The 18,772-nt window shown below is 41.8% G+C and overlaps 1 protein-coding gene across 1 annotated transcript in view; it reads left to right on the forward strand.

The window, feature by feature from the left end:
• LOC111646217 (uncharacterized) overlaps positions 1-15,135 on the forward strand; it is a 19,122-nt gene extending 3,987 nt beyond the window's left edge. The window contains exons 6-19 of the mRNA XM_023395661.2: positions 180-382; positions 479-730; positions 1,316-1,534; positions 1,661-1,807; positions 1,904-2,146; positions 2,257-2,409; positions 2,501-2,770; positions 3,144-3,248; positions 3,334-3,471; positions 3,746-3,853; positions 4,188-4,225; positions 4,407-6,861; positions 7,283-7,394; positions 14,319-15,135. Of these exons, the coding sequence (XP_023251429.2) occupies positions 180-382; positions 479-730; positions 1,316-1,534; positions 1,661-1,807; positions 1,904-2,146; positions 2,257-2,409; positions 2,501-2,770; positions 3,144-3,248; positions 3,334-3,471; positions 3,746-3,853; positions 4,188-4,225; positions 4,407-6,861; positions 7,283-7,394; positions 14,319-14,935 (5,060 nt within the window). The 3' untranslated portion in view covers positions 14,936-15,135. The remainder of the gene's footprint in view (positions 1-179; positions 383-478; positions 731-1,315; positions 1,535-1,660; positions 1,808-1,903; positions 2,147-2,256; positions 2,410-2,500; positions 2,771-3,143; positions 3,249-3,333; positions 3,472-3,745; positions 3,854-4,187; positions 4,226-4,406; positions 6,862-7,282; positions 7,395-14,318) is intronic.
• The last annotated feature ends 3,637 nt before the right edge of the window (positions 15,136-18,772 follow it).

Consider the following 18,772-nt stretch of genomic DNA (forward strand, 5'->3'; position numbering starts at 1 on the left):
TTTTCACAAGAGAATTTCAAAAACTAGAATGATCTGTTGCTCAGTGACGAGCGTTGTTATAGAAAGAGCTGAGGTCGATCTGAAAGTTGAGATATAAACACTTTATTATTATTATTGTTATTGTTATTAGTATTATTTATATGAAATTACCCTTTAAAAGGTGAATTGAGACGATGGAGAAATGGAGAAGATGCCCTTTGACCTCAGAGGTTTAACTCTGGACTGTGTCTGTCAGGGCGTCATCATCAGCCTCAAAGAAAACGAGGGCGTCATCAAGTCGGACGAACACGGCGAGCTTCCCTTCGACATCAAAGAAAACTTCAGTGACGTCGAGTTCACGGCCGAGGACGTCAACGAGGAGGTGGAGTTCACCGTCATCACGGTGAGGACGCCGCTGTTCAGTCTTTACCTCAAACTGAGACAGAAGATAAGAGTTTATTCTGAGACGTTAAAATCTGTTTGTTTTGTTTTCCATCAGCTGAAAACGGGGAATCGGGCGATCCGGATCCGGCGGGTGAAGGAGCCGCTCCTCCTGACGCTCTGCACCGCCACCGTCGCCTCCTCAGAGGAGGCGGAGTCTGAGGGCGAGAACGCCAACGGGGACAGTGACGGAGACTCGTCCAGGTCGCTCAGAGGGAAGGCCAACGTCAAGCTGGACCTGGCGCCCAACATGAAGCTGGACACGGAGCTGTACGAGGGCATCGTCAGTCAGCCCATCATCGAGCCCACGGTGAGAGAGTCGACCGGGACGAGGTCTCAGGTCGTTTACCTGGACTCACCTGTCCACCTGACTTACCTGTGTGTAGAAACCTGTTTCTATATAATGATTCAACCAACAGATCCTGGAGTTCTAGAAGCAGCTGGTTAGTAAGAGCTTCTGCAGCTGATACTGATCATGCTATATTAGTTACAAACAGAAAAACTAAACAATAAAAGACACAAAGAGGCGACGTGTTAATGAGATCAATAATGAGATCAATAAAACAGACAGAAAATAAAACTAATAGAAACTAAAGATAAAAGCTTTTAAATCAAGAATGAGAAGCTGTGAGGTTTTAAACTGGAGCGCAGGCTCCGGCTCCCAGGGTCCGACTCACAGAGTTGTGATCGAGGATCTCGGCGCCGTCTGGTCACATGGTCAGAGCAGGTCTGAGATACAAGAAGGTGCCAAACGGACAGAGAGGTTTAAAGGAAAATGAAAAGTATTTTAAAACTGTAAGGAGGTAAAATCTGTGATCGTAGAATAGAAACTGGTTTATAATCATGGCGTCTGTGTCGCTGCCTCCTCTCCTGACTCCGCCCACTCTGTGCTCAGCCCACCCTGCCAGGTTACCCGGGTCAGATCCACGCCAACATCGGCCCCGTCAGGACCAACGTGACCTTCGACCATCGGGACTGCGGCGTGACGCTGCTTAAGAACGACCACGTGTTGATCAACCTGCTGGTCGACATGGTGACGAGGAAGAGGAGGGCGGCCAACATCAAACCCAAAATCCCCTTCACCTTCAGCTACACCAAAGAGAAGAGAGAGCTGGTAAGACTGGTCACCTCGGTAACGGCTCGTTAACGAGTCTCCAGCAGCTGCAGTGTCAGTGAATCTCATGAAGAAGTTCTGTGTAGTTCACCTGCCTCCAGCTGCTCAGGTGTGTCTGTGTTTCAGGGCATCATCACGTACCTGGGGGCTGAGGAAGGCATCGTCAACTCGGAGGAGCACGGCGAGCTTCACTTCGACATCTGCGAGAACTTCAGCGACACCGAGTTCAACGCCAACGACATCCACAAGGAGGTGGAGTTCACGACAGGCATCGTGAGTCTGACGGAGACAGAGCCACACCTGAACCTGAGGACAGGAAGTGAACGAGCCTCATGTCCTGACGCCGTCGTCTCTGCTCTGTCTCCGCAGGTGAAGTCTGAGAAGAGGGCGATCAGGCTGAGGAGGACGAAGAGGATCGAGGACAAAATCCTGGAGGAGCAAAAGAAACGGGAGGAGGAGGAGAAGAAGAAGAAGCGGGAGGAGGAGGAGAAGAGGAAACAAGAGGAGGAGGAGAGGAAGAGGATGGAGGAGGAGGAGGAGGAGCGAGAGAAAGAGGTGGAGAGGAAGAAGAAGGAGGAGGTGGCGGCGGCGCTGGCAGCTGCTAAAGACAAAGTGAGTCCTAAATTCTCGCCTGCAGTTTTTTACATTTTGCTCATTAACTTTTAAAATCATAAAGAATCAAATGAAACCAGTTTGATTTTCTTCCTCCTGTCTCTCTGCAGTGGACTCCCCTCGGCTTCAAGACGAGGGACCCCGACACGATGGACGACATCAGCAAAGAGCGATTTGAAGGCACCGTCCTCAGAGCCATCTCCAAAAATCCTCGTAAGGAGATCAAGAAGGAGCCGGCGGAGAACGAAGCGCTGTTCGGACAGGTGACGAAAAACAATCCGCCTCAGCTCTGAAAACCCCGGAGAGAGTCTGGATTCAGAAACGTAAACTAAATAAACGTTTTTCTTCTTGCAGGTAAAAGTAAAAGTGGAGAAAATGGACGAAGACGAGAACGAAGAGGCGGCGGGTAAACCTGACGGAGTGGGAGGAGAGGGGCTGAAGATGAAGGTGAAAAAGGAGAAGGAGGATGAGGCGGAGGTGAAGAAGGAGCGGACGGCTGAAGCTGAAGCCAAACCAGACCCAGAGATGGGCCGACTGGTGATGACCATCGACGGGCAACAGAAACAACTCTCCTTCGCTCGCAGAGACCTGCTGACCGCCGCCACCATGCTGGACGGAGACAAGGTGAGTCCCTCCCGTGAAGCCGTTCGTCTGTATGATGAACAGAAGAAGATGTTGTACCTGTTCATTAACGTCTTTCATACCTTCAGTTTGATCATGAAACTGGTTTAAAATCACTTCCTCTTATATTAAATGTCTGAACTCTTAAAACCAGGTGAACCTGCAGAAACTGAATATTCCTTCACAGTTTTACTTGGTAATTAAATGAAGTGTGTTAACTGCATCAACAACAGTAAACAGTCGTGATGCACTGGATATCATATTAGCAGAGGAGTTGCGTACAGACACATGCTCCTGTATTTAAATCACTGTACTGAAATGACCAGCAGCTTGTTTCTTTGGTTCTTAATGTTAAATTTCCGTCTGATGTGTTCAGGTGCGTTTCAACATCGCCACTCATCGGGAGACCAAAGAGGAACGAGCGACCTACGTGGAAATTCTCCCCGACTCCTTCGAAGAGTCGACCGAACAACGTCGACATGTGAGACTTTAAAACAACCGTCCGCTTGTGTTGTTGATATTTGACTCATCTTGGCTTTACTGAGCAGCCATGTTTTTCTCACCAGGGCATCGTGATCGAGTTCATGGAGAACTCTGGACTCATCAAGTGCACCCAGAACCCCCAGCTCTTCTTCAACATGTCGGAGGTGATCGAGAAGAAGAAACTGGAGCTGAATGAGAAGGTCGAGTTCAGCGTCGTCCCGGTGAGTGCTCCTCTTCATCCGATTCAGTTTGAGAGATGAGGTTTTACAAGAGGCTCAGGGTTGAGAGTTAGGTCACCTCAGGACAAGAAAGGCGTTTGGTTAAAGCATTCAGGTTTTATATAAGAGAACTACTGGAGCTGAGTCAGAACAAGGTCATTTGAGGATTTTCTTATACTCTCGTCTTCATCGCAGCCTTCAAAGTTCTGCATTTTCATTACATACTTTAATGTCAATGTTTAATGTCATATTATTGTTTGTTTATTGTTTCTCCAAGCATGAAACGGCGGAGGGGGGGAACCAGGCCATCAGGATAAAACGTTACACCGAGAGCGTTTTCCTCCCCGTTCGGAAACTTGTCGGTGTCGGAGCAAACAAAGGAAAGGTAAGGAGGATAGTTTGTACGTTTATATAGATACGTAAGAAGAGATGAAACTCATTTTGGACATAACACGAGTAAAGTGACTGATTTCACACTTGACAAAGACTGAAGACTCTTATGCTTTTAACAAAATAAAAGCTGTGGTTTTATTTTTTTTTAGCCTGTGCAGAAATATTTGTCACTACATTTATGCAACTTCCGTGTAATTTCAGAAATTCAAAGCTGTACTTTGCTTTTAGTTTTACTATGTCCTAAGTTAATTAACCAGGTGTCTTCTTTTAACAAATGCTACTGCAAACTGTTTTTCTAAGTAATATGTGTTTGTCTTCTTTGGTAGATGACCATCAAGCTGACCAAAGCTTCAGAAGAAACAGAGTGAGTTATGGTTTTATTGATTTGTTATTTATTACACTCAGGAGAGCAGAAAAGATGTTTACATGTTTACCTAATATGCTTTGACTAAATGACCCATTTCTCATTCACACATACACAAGATATGTAGAAACAAACTATGTCTGTCTGTCTGTAACTTCTCTTACTTACTTTGAAATTTCAGGAAGGAAAAACCAGAGACAGACAAGCTGAAGGTGGTGGTGAAAAATCTTAGAGCTCAGGACAGCAAGACCAGTATCGGCAGACGGGATTACAGCACCACTCGGCGAAGATATGGCCGCAGCAGAAGCAGAAGTCGGAGCAGGAGTCGGAGTAAGGGTAGGAGTAGGAGTAAAAGTAGGAGCAAGAGTCCACCTAGAGACCAGTTTGGACGCATCATTAAAAGGAGACGCAGCTCCAGCATTGACCGTGACCGTAAAACCAGCAGGTTCAAGCAAAGCCGAGAGAGGTCACACAGGCGCACCAGAAGTCGCACTAAGAGTCGTAGTAAGAGCAGAAGCCGAAGCCGAAGCAAGACCTCCAGCAGGAGCCGCAGTAGGAGCAGGGAAAGGAGCAAAGACAGGCCTGGAAAGAAGAGGAGCAAAATCAGCAGAGACCGTGAAGACGGTCACAAGAGGAGGAGGGACCTGAGCCCTCCTCCCAGACGTGGCGGAGTCGTGGATGACGAGCTGGCGAGGAAGAAGCGGGAGCTGGAGGAGCTGAACGAGATGATTGCCTACAAAAAGTCACTGGTGGACATAGATCCCAGAGGACTGGACCCTGGACAAAGGACCTGCATAGACTATGACCATGGCAGGATCGCTGTGCCGCTCACTGAGTACAAACCAGTCCGGTCCATCCTGAAGAAACGGCCCGAGGGACCTGAGTACCACCAACGTCCTCCTCAACCCTACGATGATCCCTATTATGACCGGCCATACAGTCCATACCAAGATCGGCGGTACGGTGACTGCTACGGTGGTCCGTACGCCAGCCGTCCCTACGCTGATCGCCCTTATGGTGACCGTCCTTACGCTGACCGGCCTTATGAAAGTCGTCTCTATGGTGAACCTCCCTATGCCGGCCCTCCGTCCACCAGCCACCGTTACACTGATCGCTACGACGTTTACGATGAACCCTATGACGATCGCTACTATGACCCAGCGTATGCAGACCGACCTTACGATGATCCGTATCGTCCTGTAAAACGGAGCCAGTCTCCAGAACCTCATGGTCCCTCGTCTTCTTCACAATCAGCTGCCTCCACCCAACCTTCGTTGACACATACTGGCGCCAGTTCATCCTCCCAACCACCTTTCAGACCTCCTTCTCCCACAGAACCACCTCCTAGAAGCCCTTCTCCCAAACTGAAGAACACAACACCACGTCAGTCGCCTCCTGCTGAGAAACCACCCCTAGACCGTTTTCTTGATATGCTCAATAAAAAGGTGGGTGCTGAAAAGAAATCAGAACCGGTTCATGTTAACGATGACTTACTCCCTCATGAGCGGGCACTTCAAGATGGCGTGGGATTCTCTCGGATTGTGGGATTGACTCAAGAGCAACCCAGCAGCAGTCGAGCTCTAGAAGCGGAAAAGAAACAACTGAGCCCTAAACGGTCCTCAGTAGAGAGAACAAGCGAGGAACCAAAGAGTGTGACAGAACCCTACGACAAGATCCAGAGTCTACTCCGTACGATTGGCCTGAAGCTGAGTACAGGAGATGTGTCCAAACTGGCAAGTCGAGCCCAGGAGAAAATCTACAGCCCAAAGTCCTCATCCATAGAAAGAGACACTTTGTCATCCCCAAGAGAAGACCTACGAACAAGTAGAACAGGTTCAGTTGAATCTGAACACATCCACTCCCCCTCCCCTGTCAGGTCCTCCAGTTTGGAGCCGCTCACCAGACATAAACCTGTCTTGGAGTATGAAGGGTTCCTGGACCAGCAGGAGTTGGAGGTGCTAAAAAAGGCGCAACAGCTGCAGAGTTTTACCAAGACAATGGGGAGTACCTGTTCCACCACTTCTCCAAAACCACCTCCTGGCCCCCCACCTGCTCAATACCAACATCCACCTATTCCAACCAGTTGGTCACTGGGAGTCCCCACCCAGGTTCCCCCAGAGGAGTGCTCCATCAGCCCCACTATGGGGTCTCCAACAGCTGGTCAATCACAAAGATTTGGATTTCCTCCTGGTCCTCCTCCTGGACCTCCTCCCCGGCGCCTGGGACAGCCTCCTCCAGGACCTCCCCCTGGACCTCCACCCCGGCGCCCTCCTGGTCAACCTTTCACTCCACCCATCAGTCAAGCAGCTTTACCTTTCCTTGGCCAACCTCCTACAGTTCCATCCCCTGACTCCTCCAGTCCTTTGCAGCCTTCAACCACTGCCACGGTAATACTGACGCCACTATCATCAACACCGGCAACACTGAGTACTCCAAGCAATGACCAATCAGCCATCTCTACAACTGTGGCCAGATGCCTGAAGGTTATAGAGACGGTTAAGTCTCTGGCTGTGCAGCCACCAGCCAAACCAGTCAAATCAGTCCAGTTCAGTTTACCCACAGAGTCTCCGTCAGTCTCCAGTCTCCAGACCTCAACAGAGACAGACGACGATATCAAGGCAAAGCAGAAGGAGAAGGTACGATCAGTTGTGGTACTAGTGTACTCATACCTTGACTTGAGTAAAGTAAAAGTAAACAAGTACTTGTAGATGTAGTCAAGAATAAAAAGTAAAGAACTCAGCGGGAGGATTAAAGACTGATTTGTTGCACTGATGACAAGGGTGTGTTTTTTTTGGCACAACCTCCTTGCGTGCATCAGAATTTCAGTTCTTATGAGATGAATTTTTAATTCCCCTTGTCTTCAGAGCATCCGTTTGAGAATGAATTTGTCTGCTGTCAGTAATGCAAATGGATACATTCTCTTACCTGCAAGTATTCATTGGGATAGCTAGACACAGGTGCACTTAATAAAGTAGAAACCTTAGAAATAATAGAAGACCTCCATGTTTCAGCTGCTTGACTTGAAGCATTGACAAGGTATTTGTGTTCATGTTGCAGCTGGATTTGTATAACCAGAGGATTATGGAAAAGAGGGAGCAGCAGTACCAGGAGATGATAGCCCGCAAGAAACAAGGAGAGAGGAACAAGGATGGCACACTAATCTCCCCAGGTATCAAAACTTGTTGAATTACATATTAAACTTAACTAGCCATCTTTGAATTACAGAAATTTGCAAGTTTATCATCAAGTAAAGTTATGTTCTCGGTGTGTTTCAAAGATGTAAATGTACAAATTAACATTATAAAGCTGCATGACATTTATATTACTTTTAGGGTTAAAGACAAAAGATAAACACATTGTTTTCTTTTTTCTTTACCTAGACAGGAACTTTGAGCTGGATAAAATAGATTTCTTTCTCCCAGAGTTATCCAGGCCTTAACGAGAATCCCAGAGATACTTGATTAGCCACATATGGACATGGTAGAAATGTTACGGATAACATGATGGCAATATTGCTAAGTTTCGTCTAGATCTAACTGCAGGAAACGTATAATTAGCAAGGCCTGATTAGCCCAGTTAGGCCCTGTGATAGAGATCAGTCTAGTACGAAGCTAGATCGATGCTTCTCTGTTGATACCGTCTTGCAATCTGATCGATTCCAGCAAGGTAGGAATGGATTTAGAATTCAGCAAAGGATTTCACTCAGTTGTTAAAACTCCACAGATTTCCTGCACTTTATTGAGGTGTGTCTTTTTAGATTTCATGATAGAGATTGATGATCCCAGCAAGGTTTGTCCTCGATTTGGCTTTGCTAGTGTACGTTTATCTAGCAGCACCAACATGTTTGCATTATTATGGAGTTGCAGTCGCCTACGGTGGATCTTCCGGCGTATTAATCAAGCTTCCGCACATAGATACAGCTACACCTTGACACGGAGTCGAAAAGCCGTCTTTAAGCTTAAGCTTTGCAGTGATACAAAGATCAGGCGTTCTTCTGCTACAGAGGTCAGTTCGTCCATCCACTGCACACCTTAGCCGAGCCTATTGGTTTGTCCCAGCGATCAAGAAAAGAAGCCAACTACAGTCCCAACTTCACAAAGTAACATCTTTTTCCTCTTCACTTTATGACTTCATTGGTATCTAGCTTTAAAGAAACTCATTTGAGTCCAAAAAGCACAATGTAGTCAGATGAGATTTCAAGATGTTTAGATAGATATGTTTGTAGTAAGGTTTTGTTTGAAAATTTTAATAGTAGAGCTGATACAAAACCCAAGTTTCAGTTCTGATACACTAAATTAATTTTTTTTCATCCTTTGTATGATTTTAACTTAAGTATTTGATACCAAGTACCTGACAGTTTTCAGTTCTTGATACCACAGACACATTTCGGTCAGTTCCAAAAAATGATTGAGGTGTGATATCCAGCCCTGGTAGTTAGCTAGACATGTAGTTACAGTGATATTTTCAAGTGAGGTAGTTTTTCTGGGTTGGGTATGCTGTTTCCAGCTTAAATACCGTTACACTCAGTGGTCACTGAGTTGCATCTTCTCAACCAAATAGTGAGCCTCAGACGTTAACACAACATGCAGTGGGATAGTTGGTGTTAAATAGGAGGTGTCAAAGTTGAACGTGAAGACATTCAGTCTCACAACAGCAACGCATAGAAGACAAATCTGTGTCAGTGAAAAACGATGATGAAGCCACAGTGGTGCATGATCATTAACACATAGGAAATTGTCACTTTATACATAAGAGTAAGTAATGATTTCATCCTCTTTGAGAAGACGCCGTGGCATCTCTAATGAACAAGGGAGCTCTTTTCACTCTACAGCTATGTTCCGGTGGATACTTTGATTTTGACTAGAGAAGGATGTGATAGGATTTTCTCAAGCAGTCCATCCGGTCAGTACTGATACTAAGAAGTTGCATTTAAACAGTGACCACTGAGTGTATTCACAGTACAGCTAGTTTTAAATGAAACATATGGTTAACTATTGTAAAGACAGAGATATCAAATCTGCTACATGCTGCTGTTCACATAAACCTAGAACTCACCTTCAGCATCCAGGATCAACATTTTAGGAGGAAGACCAAGATAAAGGACAAACCCCACTAACGGATCAGTCTGTACTACTATTTGTAGTACTAAGAGGTAGCACTAAGTAGGTAGTACTGTCATATTACTACTTATTCCTACTTGAAGTTGGCTAGCAGCTCCCTCATGTCGACTCGTCATGTAGCTGCCATTGTCTGCTACAAAAAAGACATGAAATCCTCTCAAACAATACTTAAGAGATCATGTACATCATGTTTTGTTCAGCCTGAGGCTGACTGCACCAGGAACACATGTGGTCCAGGAGCACATCTGGTCCAGGACTCAGTAGGCCTTTAGGTTCAGATAGCTTTTAAAGACGTGGCCTAGTTTTATAGTTGGGCCCGGACCATGCTGTTTATCTCACCTGTGTCTGACAGTTGTCAACGTCTTGGTTTTCATTTCGGCGCTTGTGTCAACAAGTGAGAGCAGCCACACAATCTATGTGAGACCTGAGTCTGAGGGACGGCTTGAGCCTTGCAGGGCCACATCATCTAGAGTTTCATCATCTCGCCTATCTTTGCATTTATTTGTGGTTCCCAGCAAAAATAGACAGGGAATATATTTGTTGATGTCATATTGACATCAGATCAGCAACATTATATAAAACCGACACTTATATTATTATTTTTTTTAACTATTTTAGCTGTTATTGAAGGAGAAAGTGGGGGCTACATATACGCTACCTGGGCTATAATTATATGATGCTAATAACGTATCAGAGCATTAAGTGATTGGCAGTAGTTTCAGTGAGGTAGACGTCACACACAGGTGAGGTAAGAGGTGTGGCCCAGGTGTTAAGAATGTAAGGGCCATTTCAAGACTAACATACCCATACATTTAATTCAGAGGGTATACAGGTTTTTGTCCATTTCTACATGTGAATTGTAGGAGTGGTTTTTGCCACATGAGGTTGACTTTGGTAAATTACATGACTATATCACGTAATTTCAGTTTTCTAAGAATTTCATGCAGCTGTAACATTCATCTTGAAGCGACAAAAACCAGTCATCTTTTAAAGATATTTGATCCATAACTCTGGTCCATCTGCTAAACGTATATATAAGTCATGTTCATGAAAGTATTTTACCGAGCCTCTCTACATCAAGGCCTTCTCCTGGAATTAAGCTGTTAGAACAGCCTACCTTACGATCTTTTTAGAAGTTAATGTAGTTTTATTTTTGGCTAGTAAGTCAAATTCTCCAAATGTTTCATTTTTTTTTTTTTGTCTACAGAATTTTGTGTTGCACATTAAAGAATATTTCCATTCCTTTGGTAAGTCTTTGAGACAGGTCCTAGTAAAGCTGATCAGGGTAAGTCAAGTTTGCTCAATTGTGTTTATGTCAAACTGAGAATAGTGTAGATGCATTTTCTGTATATCCAGAAAAGTGACGTTTTATCAGAAGATCCAGAGGACTATTTGTAATTGTGGTGTAACATTAAGCTTTCACCATTCATTTCCAGTGACTGAAGTTTCAACATGTTTTATTTATTTATTTGGATCAGAACCACCCAGTTTATCAGCCAGGTAATAACCCGATTTAACAAAACAACAGAAGATATAGTACTGCTAAATTGTGATGTCACTGATGGTCAGAAATTAATTACGTTAGTGATTTGACAGTTTAAGAGATTAAACTTTATTTTTCTTAGGCAGACCTCCATATGTGAGCAAATCAACACAAAATAAGAAGGCTATATTTGCAAAGCTGTAAATTCCTCTCAGCTCCTGATGCAGCAACACATCCCATAGTGTAGATATTAGTTTGAACCACTAACTACTCTTCTACACACTAGCTAACCCTTAAATTGGCACAATTACATGTTTCACCAGCAGATAAGGGTATGTTTTTACTTCATTGTTCTGTATGTGACATTTGTAAACAGTGTTGTAGTCAAGTTACCAAACCTCAAGTCCAAGCCAAGTTTCGGTTCTCCTTTGTCTGACTCCGAGTTCACATCAAGTCGATTAACAAAAGGCCATGTTAGAGTCATCGAATTCATGGTCAGTGACAAAGGTCACGGCTGAGTCAAAGAGGTAAGGTTGACGTGTCCAAGGACTTTCCTGCATCATCAAGTACATTTCTAAGCTGAAGGCAAAACCATTAATGCTTTAATGCTGAAGATGATTTACCATAGCTGAATTAGCTTGTCTTATTAGTCTGTGAAATTAATGTTAGCCCAGGAAGCTAACATAGAGAGCTTTTACTATAGGGGTAGAGGCTGACAGTCATTTATCCTTAGCATTAACAGTGTTAGATGCAACTTACTGATGGTCTGTTGTTAACATTATGGCCAACTCTGTACCTGTAAGCATTAAACAGAGAATCCGAATGTCACTTCTTAATGTCATGCTGATTATTCCTAAAATATATTTTGAATAATGTTAAGTCACATCTTGTCCAAGCTAAATTTGTTTACTTTTTGATAAGCTTTGGCTAATAAGTATATTACATTGGCATTTTAAATTCATTAACTCAATAACTGTGAATTGGGAACGTAAGAATTCTTGGTCATGAGCTCCCTTTTCCTTTCAGTCTGTGAAACCGTCTACGTTAGCTCAGGAAGCTAATGTAGATAACTAACGTCATTAGGGGTCAGCTGGATATCGTTAGCTTTAGGGATTTCAGACGCAATTTATTGGTAATCTGTCATCAATACGGTAAGTGGTCAACTCTATACCTAACATCAATCAATATGACCCACCTCTAAATGTCACGGTGGTTATTCTTAACTGTAATTTTTGAGTGGTCATGTTGGTGAAATCTATCATTCTTTTTAATAAGTCCACTAAGTAAGTATCATTGCTTAGCAAATTAAATACCGGTGAATGGGCCCCTCACAATAATGGGTGTAAACTAGCCTTTCGTTTTAGTCTGTGAAACACGTTAGCTTAGAATTGCTTCGAAGTTGACCGTCAAGTACGAGCTTTTCACCATTTTATTAATGATGTTAAAATTTCAAGTTGAATCACCAAAACTGGGACTTAGATTAGACCTGAATGTGAGTCGAGGATTCGGTCACTACTGAACTGCAGGTAGATATCAGAGGTTCTTAGCAAGGTGTTTCCATTAGTAGCCACAGTCTGGATATTTGTAAACGTAAAATTCGTTGTATGTAACTGGTTGTACAAGAGCTCAGAAAAACAATTTACTCAGTTCAGTTTTTGCTTTTGTTTAGTCTTTGAATTAGAACACTGTCATGTCTCCGTCTGTGTTTGAACACTCTTGCGGTTCCATCACCCAAACGACAGTAGGCCAACTCACTCCTCTCATTTTTGCGCATTTAAATCTACCGTGATTTCTGTCCCACAGTGAGTGTCATCTTTGCTTTTCAATTTGCTGCCCAGGTAACTTCCACGTCCTGTGATTGTTAACAGGATGGACAACCAGACTCCAGTTTACATCAGTTTGGGTTTGGAGATGACGAGGTCCAGTATGGAGTCTGGGAACAGAAATGGAAAACATTAATTGTCCCAAATGACCTAAGAAGGAAAAAAAAAAAAAACTTTTTACAGAGGAATGGGCCATTTGATCCATTAGTTCATCCACCAGCCTCACAGTTAATACCTGCATTATCATTCTAAATCAGTGACCAACAGCATATTAATTTTAGGACACATTAAATGGGCTGCTTTCAACCCAATATACATTCATAGTCGTGCCTTTTTAGCGTTTTTTACCTTAAATGTCCAACAGAATTTCATTAACATACATCCAGTTAACCATTATCTGACATTCAATTCCATTTCCTTTCTCTAAACAATATACTGGACCCTGAATTCACCTCAGACCATAAGAAACTTGGAATGAGGCAGGTTAGAAGAAAATTATTTTTTTATAGAGAAATTATCAATTTCAGATATTGATAGATTCGATATATCAGGATTAAAATGATTTTAGTGCTTTTGTTGCATGTTACATTTCCATGCACAGCCAGTATTGATGAATGGGGGTTGTACATGCAGTGAACTCAGCATTTAGCTAGGGAGACTAATAGATACACAGCTAAAAGTTCAGAGCTATCCAAATCTCTACTGTGTTAAGTATTTAATTATTAATGCAGTTTTATTTTAAAGTGTTCAAAAGGTTTAAAATGAAACAGACAAGTTGTACATTGCAGAATGGCAATATTGTCTTGACAGTGAAGGTAGGTGATTATTTTGATTTCTTCTGATTTTTTTTGAAAACCACTGTGTAATTGCCTCAAGTTACACATCTGTCACTAAAATCATTACATTAAACTGAACAAGGTGCATAGATGTTATTTAAAATTCACAGATACAAGTACCATAAACATTTTTCTCTGATCTGTAGGTTGTTTTTTGGTTTTACATTCGTACGTTTTTGGGTTATCCCTGCGTCCAAAGTAAACAACAGAACCTGACGATTACCTCTCTGTATGCAGTAAATATCACTGTTAATGACACGATTGATTTAGGGAGCTAGAAAGCTTTAACAGATAAGATTGTTCTCTTCAGTTTCACAACAATGGAAAGTCGAATTGGAGCACAAAGGTTAATGATTAAAATGGCTACAAAGAATTTGAGAGGGCACAGATTATTTTTTATTTTCAACAGAAATAATGGTAAATATGGTCGTGGTAACCTGTAAAAATCTGGAGCTGGTTTAATAAAGATCGACTGGCTATAGTCCAGCAGTCAGATTTCACCTAGATGTCGAAGTTCAGTGGTCCGTTCAGCTGTCCGCCTTCTTCCAGAACGTCTGGATTTTGTCCACAGTGGATGGGCTAGATGACCATTTTTACATTTTTGTCCAGCTGTGTTGTTCACGTTAAAGACAGTTTGGACAATTCTAAGAATAAAACAAGTACGGGCCAAAGTCTTCAGACCAGCCAGAAGGATCTTTGTGAAACCAGCTCAAGGACTAATGCAGAGTTGTAGCTTTAAAGGTCCTATTGCAAGAGATAGTTTAAGATCATCTGGTGTGAAAGATTTGTAAGGTTTTGAGTCTCACAAATGTATTATGTTAAAATTCCCAGGTAAGCCGATCAGCAGCGAGCCCAGGAATGTATGGATTTGTGGTCATTCGCTGGTGTACTGGGCTGAGTCTCGAGCCAAGAGTCCAGAGGTAGGTATGCAGCTGGGCATGGACCCCAGCAAGGTGGCCATCTGGTGGAAGGGCACCCAGGGCATGACATGGTCCCAGCTTCTGCCCCAACTCCACCAGTTGAAGGTCACCTGGCCCAACCCAGATGTCCTCATCATGCACCTGGGCGGCAACGACCTTAGTACTGACAGCCCCACCGACCTGCTCGCCTCTGTCAAGAAGGACCTGACTTCCATGAGGAGTATCTTCCCGCAGTGCGTTCTAGTGTGGTCCAACATCCTTCCTCGAAGGGTATGGCGCCACTCGACCGACAGCCACGAAGTAGATCTGATCCGAACCACAGTGAATCGCAGGATCCAGAACATCATCTTAGAGCTGGGTGGCACTTCGCTTACCCATGACAACATCCGTTGCGGTGCAAACACGGGCCTTTACCGGGCTGACGGCGTCCACCTGTCGCCTAAAGGCATCGACGTTTTCAATCTGAACCTTCAAGATTTTCTGGAGAAGTGGGAGATGGAGGTGAACAAGGCCTCTGAGAAAAGTTAAGAGTATCACTTATTTTCCATCGTTTTTTTATGTTGAGAGTCCGGCAGAAAAACAAATAACTGCAAAGACTCCACTCTCATAAAAGTGCTTTGTTAAAATATCCGTCATACGTTTGTACTTTAATTTTACCATGTAGGAACTTACGGTTTTAACTGTTAACTGTTTGTCTGACTTCAAACAATAAACTCAATATCAGCTGATCTGCTGTTGTCCCTCGTTCATTAAGATAAAAGACAGATGTCAGAACCCGCAGCTATGGATGGGTTTTTTAAGAAAAGATATACTAAGATACTTATTTAACAAATGTTGATTAGTTAATGTTATTTGACAGATTTGTGGCAGCAGTTATTATAGTGTTGAACATACAGAGATGTTACTGTTGAATGTAAAATGGGTTGTGAGTAATGACATGATTTTGTTTTTGGTTGGAAATGAATAATGAAGTCCTTTTATTTAGTGCTGGGAAATATGACTCAATGTGTTGCAGTAAAATATTCACCAGTTTAACTCCCTCAGACACGAGTTTCTCTCAACAGAGTTAAAGAAATGCTATTTTAAGTCATTACAACTGTAATTTTAAAAATTGCATCTTATTTAATTTTCTTTTTAAATGGTGTTAAAATAATGTTATTTTAAAAACTAAACAGTTTAGTCCAAAATTATTGTTATTGATGTTGAACAATCTGCCTGCCTTACATTGTTTAAATTTATTTATAAACACATCCACTGTATTTCCTTTAAATATCACGATAACTTAATTAAATACTGAGAGTTACTAAGATAATTAGCTGCTGTTTAATCACCCAGCACTATATGTGGTCACTTTATTCTCCACTGAAGTTTCCGGGCTGTGTTGTACCTGTTGGAGCCGACAAGGTGAGTCTTTGTTTTCTCTGCAGGTTCTTGTCAAGACGGAGCTGACGATGACTCGACTCATCAGGCGACCTGAACACTGTCGAATCATCAGACTTCTCTGGTCGTGCAGCGCTGCAGCAGACCCTCTGACTCGTCCACTCGAACGACCAGAAATGAGAAAATGTGTTTGTTTTCTTGGTTTTCCATCCATACGACCACAGAAAACTGCTTCATCAAAAGAACCTCCAGACTCACCAGCAAACCCGGTTTTCATGAAACAAATTAAAAATACATCTTGTAAAATATATATGTATTATTACCAGTGTAATAGTTCAGCTGTGAAGGCTGTAACTAAGCATTTAGCAGAATTTAAGACCCTCAAAAGAGCAGATTTCTAATCCAAGATGTTCTCGTTGACTATGCAGGGAAATAATGAAAGTCGTGAAACCTCAAATGGACCTCAAGACCAGGTAACAAAGTAGGACCCACCGTAGGCCGTTGTGCTTAACTACTTCCTACTTCCAAACTTATTATAAATTAAAAGGAACAAAAACCAGTTGAATCCTGGAAGTTTTATTTTCCTGTTTAATCCAAGATTGTTAAACATCTTGTGATTTATCTTGCCGCTTTTTCAGGGGTTTTCTGACCTTGGGAACCTCTGGTTTACTGAATTGTTCATTGGGTCAAAGCTGCAGACATATTTGTAGTGATGCATTTATCTGAAACACTAAAGAAAGGCTCCAACTAACATTTATATTATAGATCTGTTTTTTTTTCACATAACATTTGAAAATACTAAAATAGTCCAAAACATTGACGAGCGCATAAGATGATTCAATCAAATGACATTTTGTCTGACAAACTGTGGAAAACCAAAAGTTCTTATGTGACAAAGAAAAGCAACAAATCTTCACGTTTGAGAAATTTGAATTATTGAATGTAAAGAAAAAAAAATGGATATGAATCCACCTTTAGTTTGTAAAACGTGACCATAATGTTGGGAACTCCTGTACAATCTAATAAAATGCAAAAACCACAATCCTGCAAGTAACGCCACTTGGTTAGTCGAGTGTACTGTAGTTCTCATAAAACACTGAATTAAAATTCACTCTTGAATAGTTTTTTTTATTAAATTGCTGTTTACTTTTATTTAAATGTGAAGATATTTGTCTTTAAATATTATCAGATCTTAAGTTAGAATCATGAACAACAAAAGCTGTTAATAAAAAATAATTATTGTTAAAACTTGAAAAACAACAAAAATCCAATAGTATATATACTTTATTGTCCTCCAAGAGGAATTTATATTTAGAAACAAAGTATATCTGTGTTTTCTACAATTAAAAATTTTCCCAAACTAAAAAAATACTATTATACACTGTTTATTTGTTTGTCCCCATCACTTGTATTAAAGGTGCATCAGGATAAATGATCACAGCAAGTGAAACCTGTTCATATGTAAATATGCACACCTTGATTTGAATTAAGGGTCTATGGATTGTGCCGTTCACGTACTTAATATATTTCATTTTTATGTAACAGCCTCCACTCATTAATATTTTACAGCAGGTGATGCTGCATGGTCAGGTGTTACAACAGAGGATGTTCACCTGGGCACAGACCTGCAGGAAGACTGAAGCTACTTTCTTTACAGCTACTGAACTGTAGAAGTCGATGAGTCAAAATAAGCCACTGTTATTTCCATTATCAGTTAATCAATTAATTCTGTCTAAATGTTAAATTTTCCTTCAGCCCGGGATGATCTGTTTCTATAGTTAGTTTTATTCAGCGGCACAAAGTTAACTATCACAAAAAAATGCTTAAAATCCTCAAATCTGAGTATCTAGAAACAACAAATCTTTGGCATTTAACGATATATTGACGATCAATAACAGCTGCTAATGAATTTTTGATGACTCATTAACTGAATAAACATTACAGCCCTACTGTTACAGTATCGGAGTAATGTAATCAACTGTCACAGGTTATGTCACATGTCCGTCCACATACTTTTGGCGATGATTATCTCGGGCACGTTCAGATTTCAGTTGATCTGCATATTTGGATGTTGAGAATGAGAAACGATGTAAATACTTTTCTATTGTCTGATACTGAAATCACTTTTTATTCAATAAAAATTCTCTAAAATGAACAAAAATTCGTCTTTCGTGCTGTTTGTTGTCGTTTTCAATCAGTTGTGTCACATTGAAAAGTTCACAACGTCTGATATTCTGTGAATGAAGCTCAAAGATTTTCCAGCTGTTGAAAACTTCACATCACAAACTGGAAATTAAACTGAACCCTTATGAAAACGGTTCATGTCAGTAAAGACAACACGGAGGTGTGTGTTTTGAGTGGAGGAGAGGTTCTCAAGCTTGGGATCGGAGCCTCACGTGTGGCCGCTTGACAAACAGACAAGGTCACAGACGATTTCTCGAACATGTCAATTTTATTTATTCAATGTATTTGTAAAATATATTCACCACTTTGAAGGGAACCATTTTTTTTTTTTTATATATATATTTTCAGGCTTTTTGTGCCTTTATTTACAGTGCAGTAGAGAGAGTCAGGAGATGGGGAGGCAGAGAGAGGGGGAATGACATGCAGCAAAGGGACCCGAACCGGGGCCGACTGCAGCGAGGACTGAAGCCTCTACACATGGGGCGGATGCTCATCCAACTGAGCTCGACGCCCCGAAGGGAACCATTTTTAGCAAAGAAAACATCTGATATTTTATAAATGTTTGTGTGAGTACTTTAATTTTTCTAGAATAAAGTTGAAAATGTTTTGTTGTAACTATTGTTCAGTCTTTCTCAGCTGAAGTCAATTTAAACATGATAAGTATTAACCTGAAACTAATCTAAAATGAATTTATCTGAGATTACTTTGAATTCTAGCTGGATTGAATAATTTTGTTCTAAACCAGCTAAAAAATATATTATTTGTTGAAGCCATGAATAATGTTATGTTCTTCCACCACAT

Source organism: Seriola lalandi, unplaced genomic scaffold (assembly GCF_002814215.2).
Source record: "Seriola lalandi dorsalis isolate HSWRI2012SDOR001 ecotype SW California unplaced genomic scaffold, Sedor1 jcf7180002054967, whole genome shotgun sequence".
Taxonomy (NCBI): domain Eukaryota; kingdom Metazoa; phylum Chordata; class Actinopteri; order Carangiformes; family Carangidae; genus Seriola; species Seriola lalandi.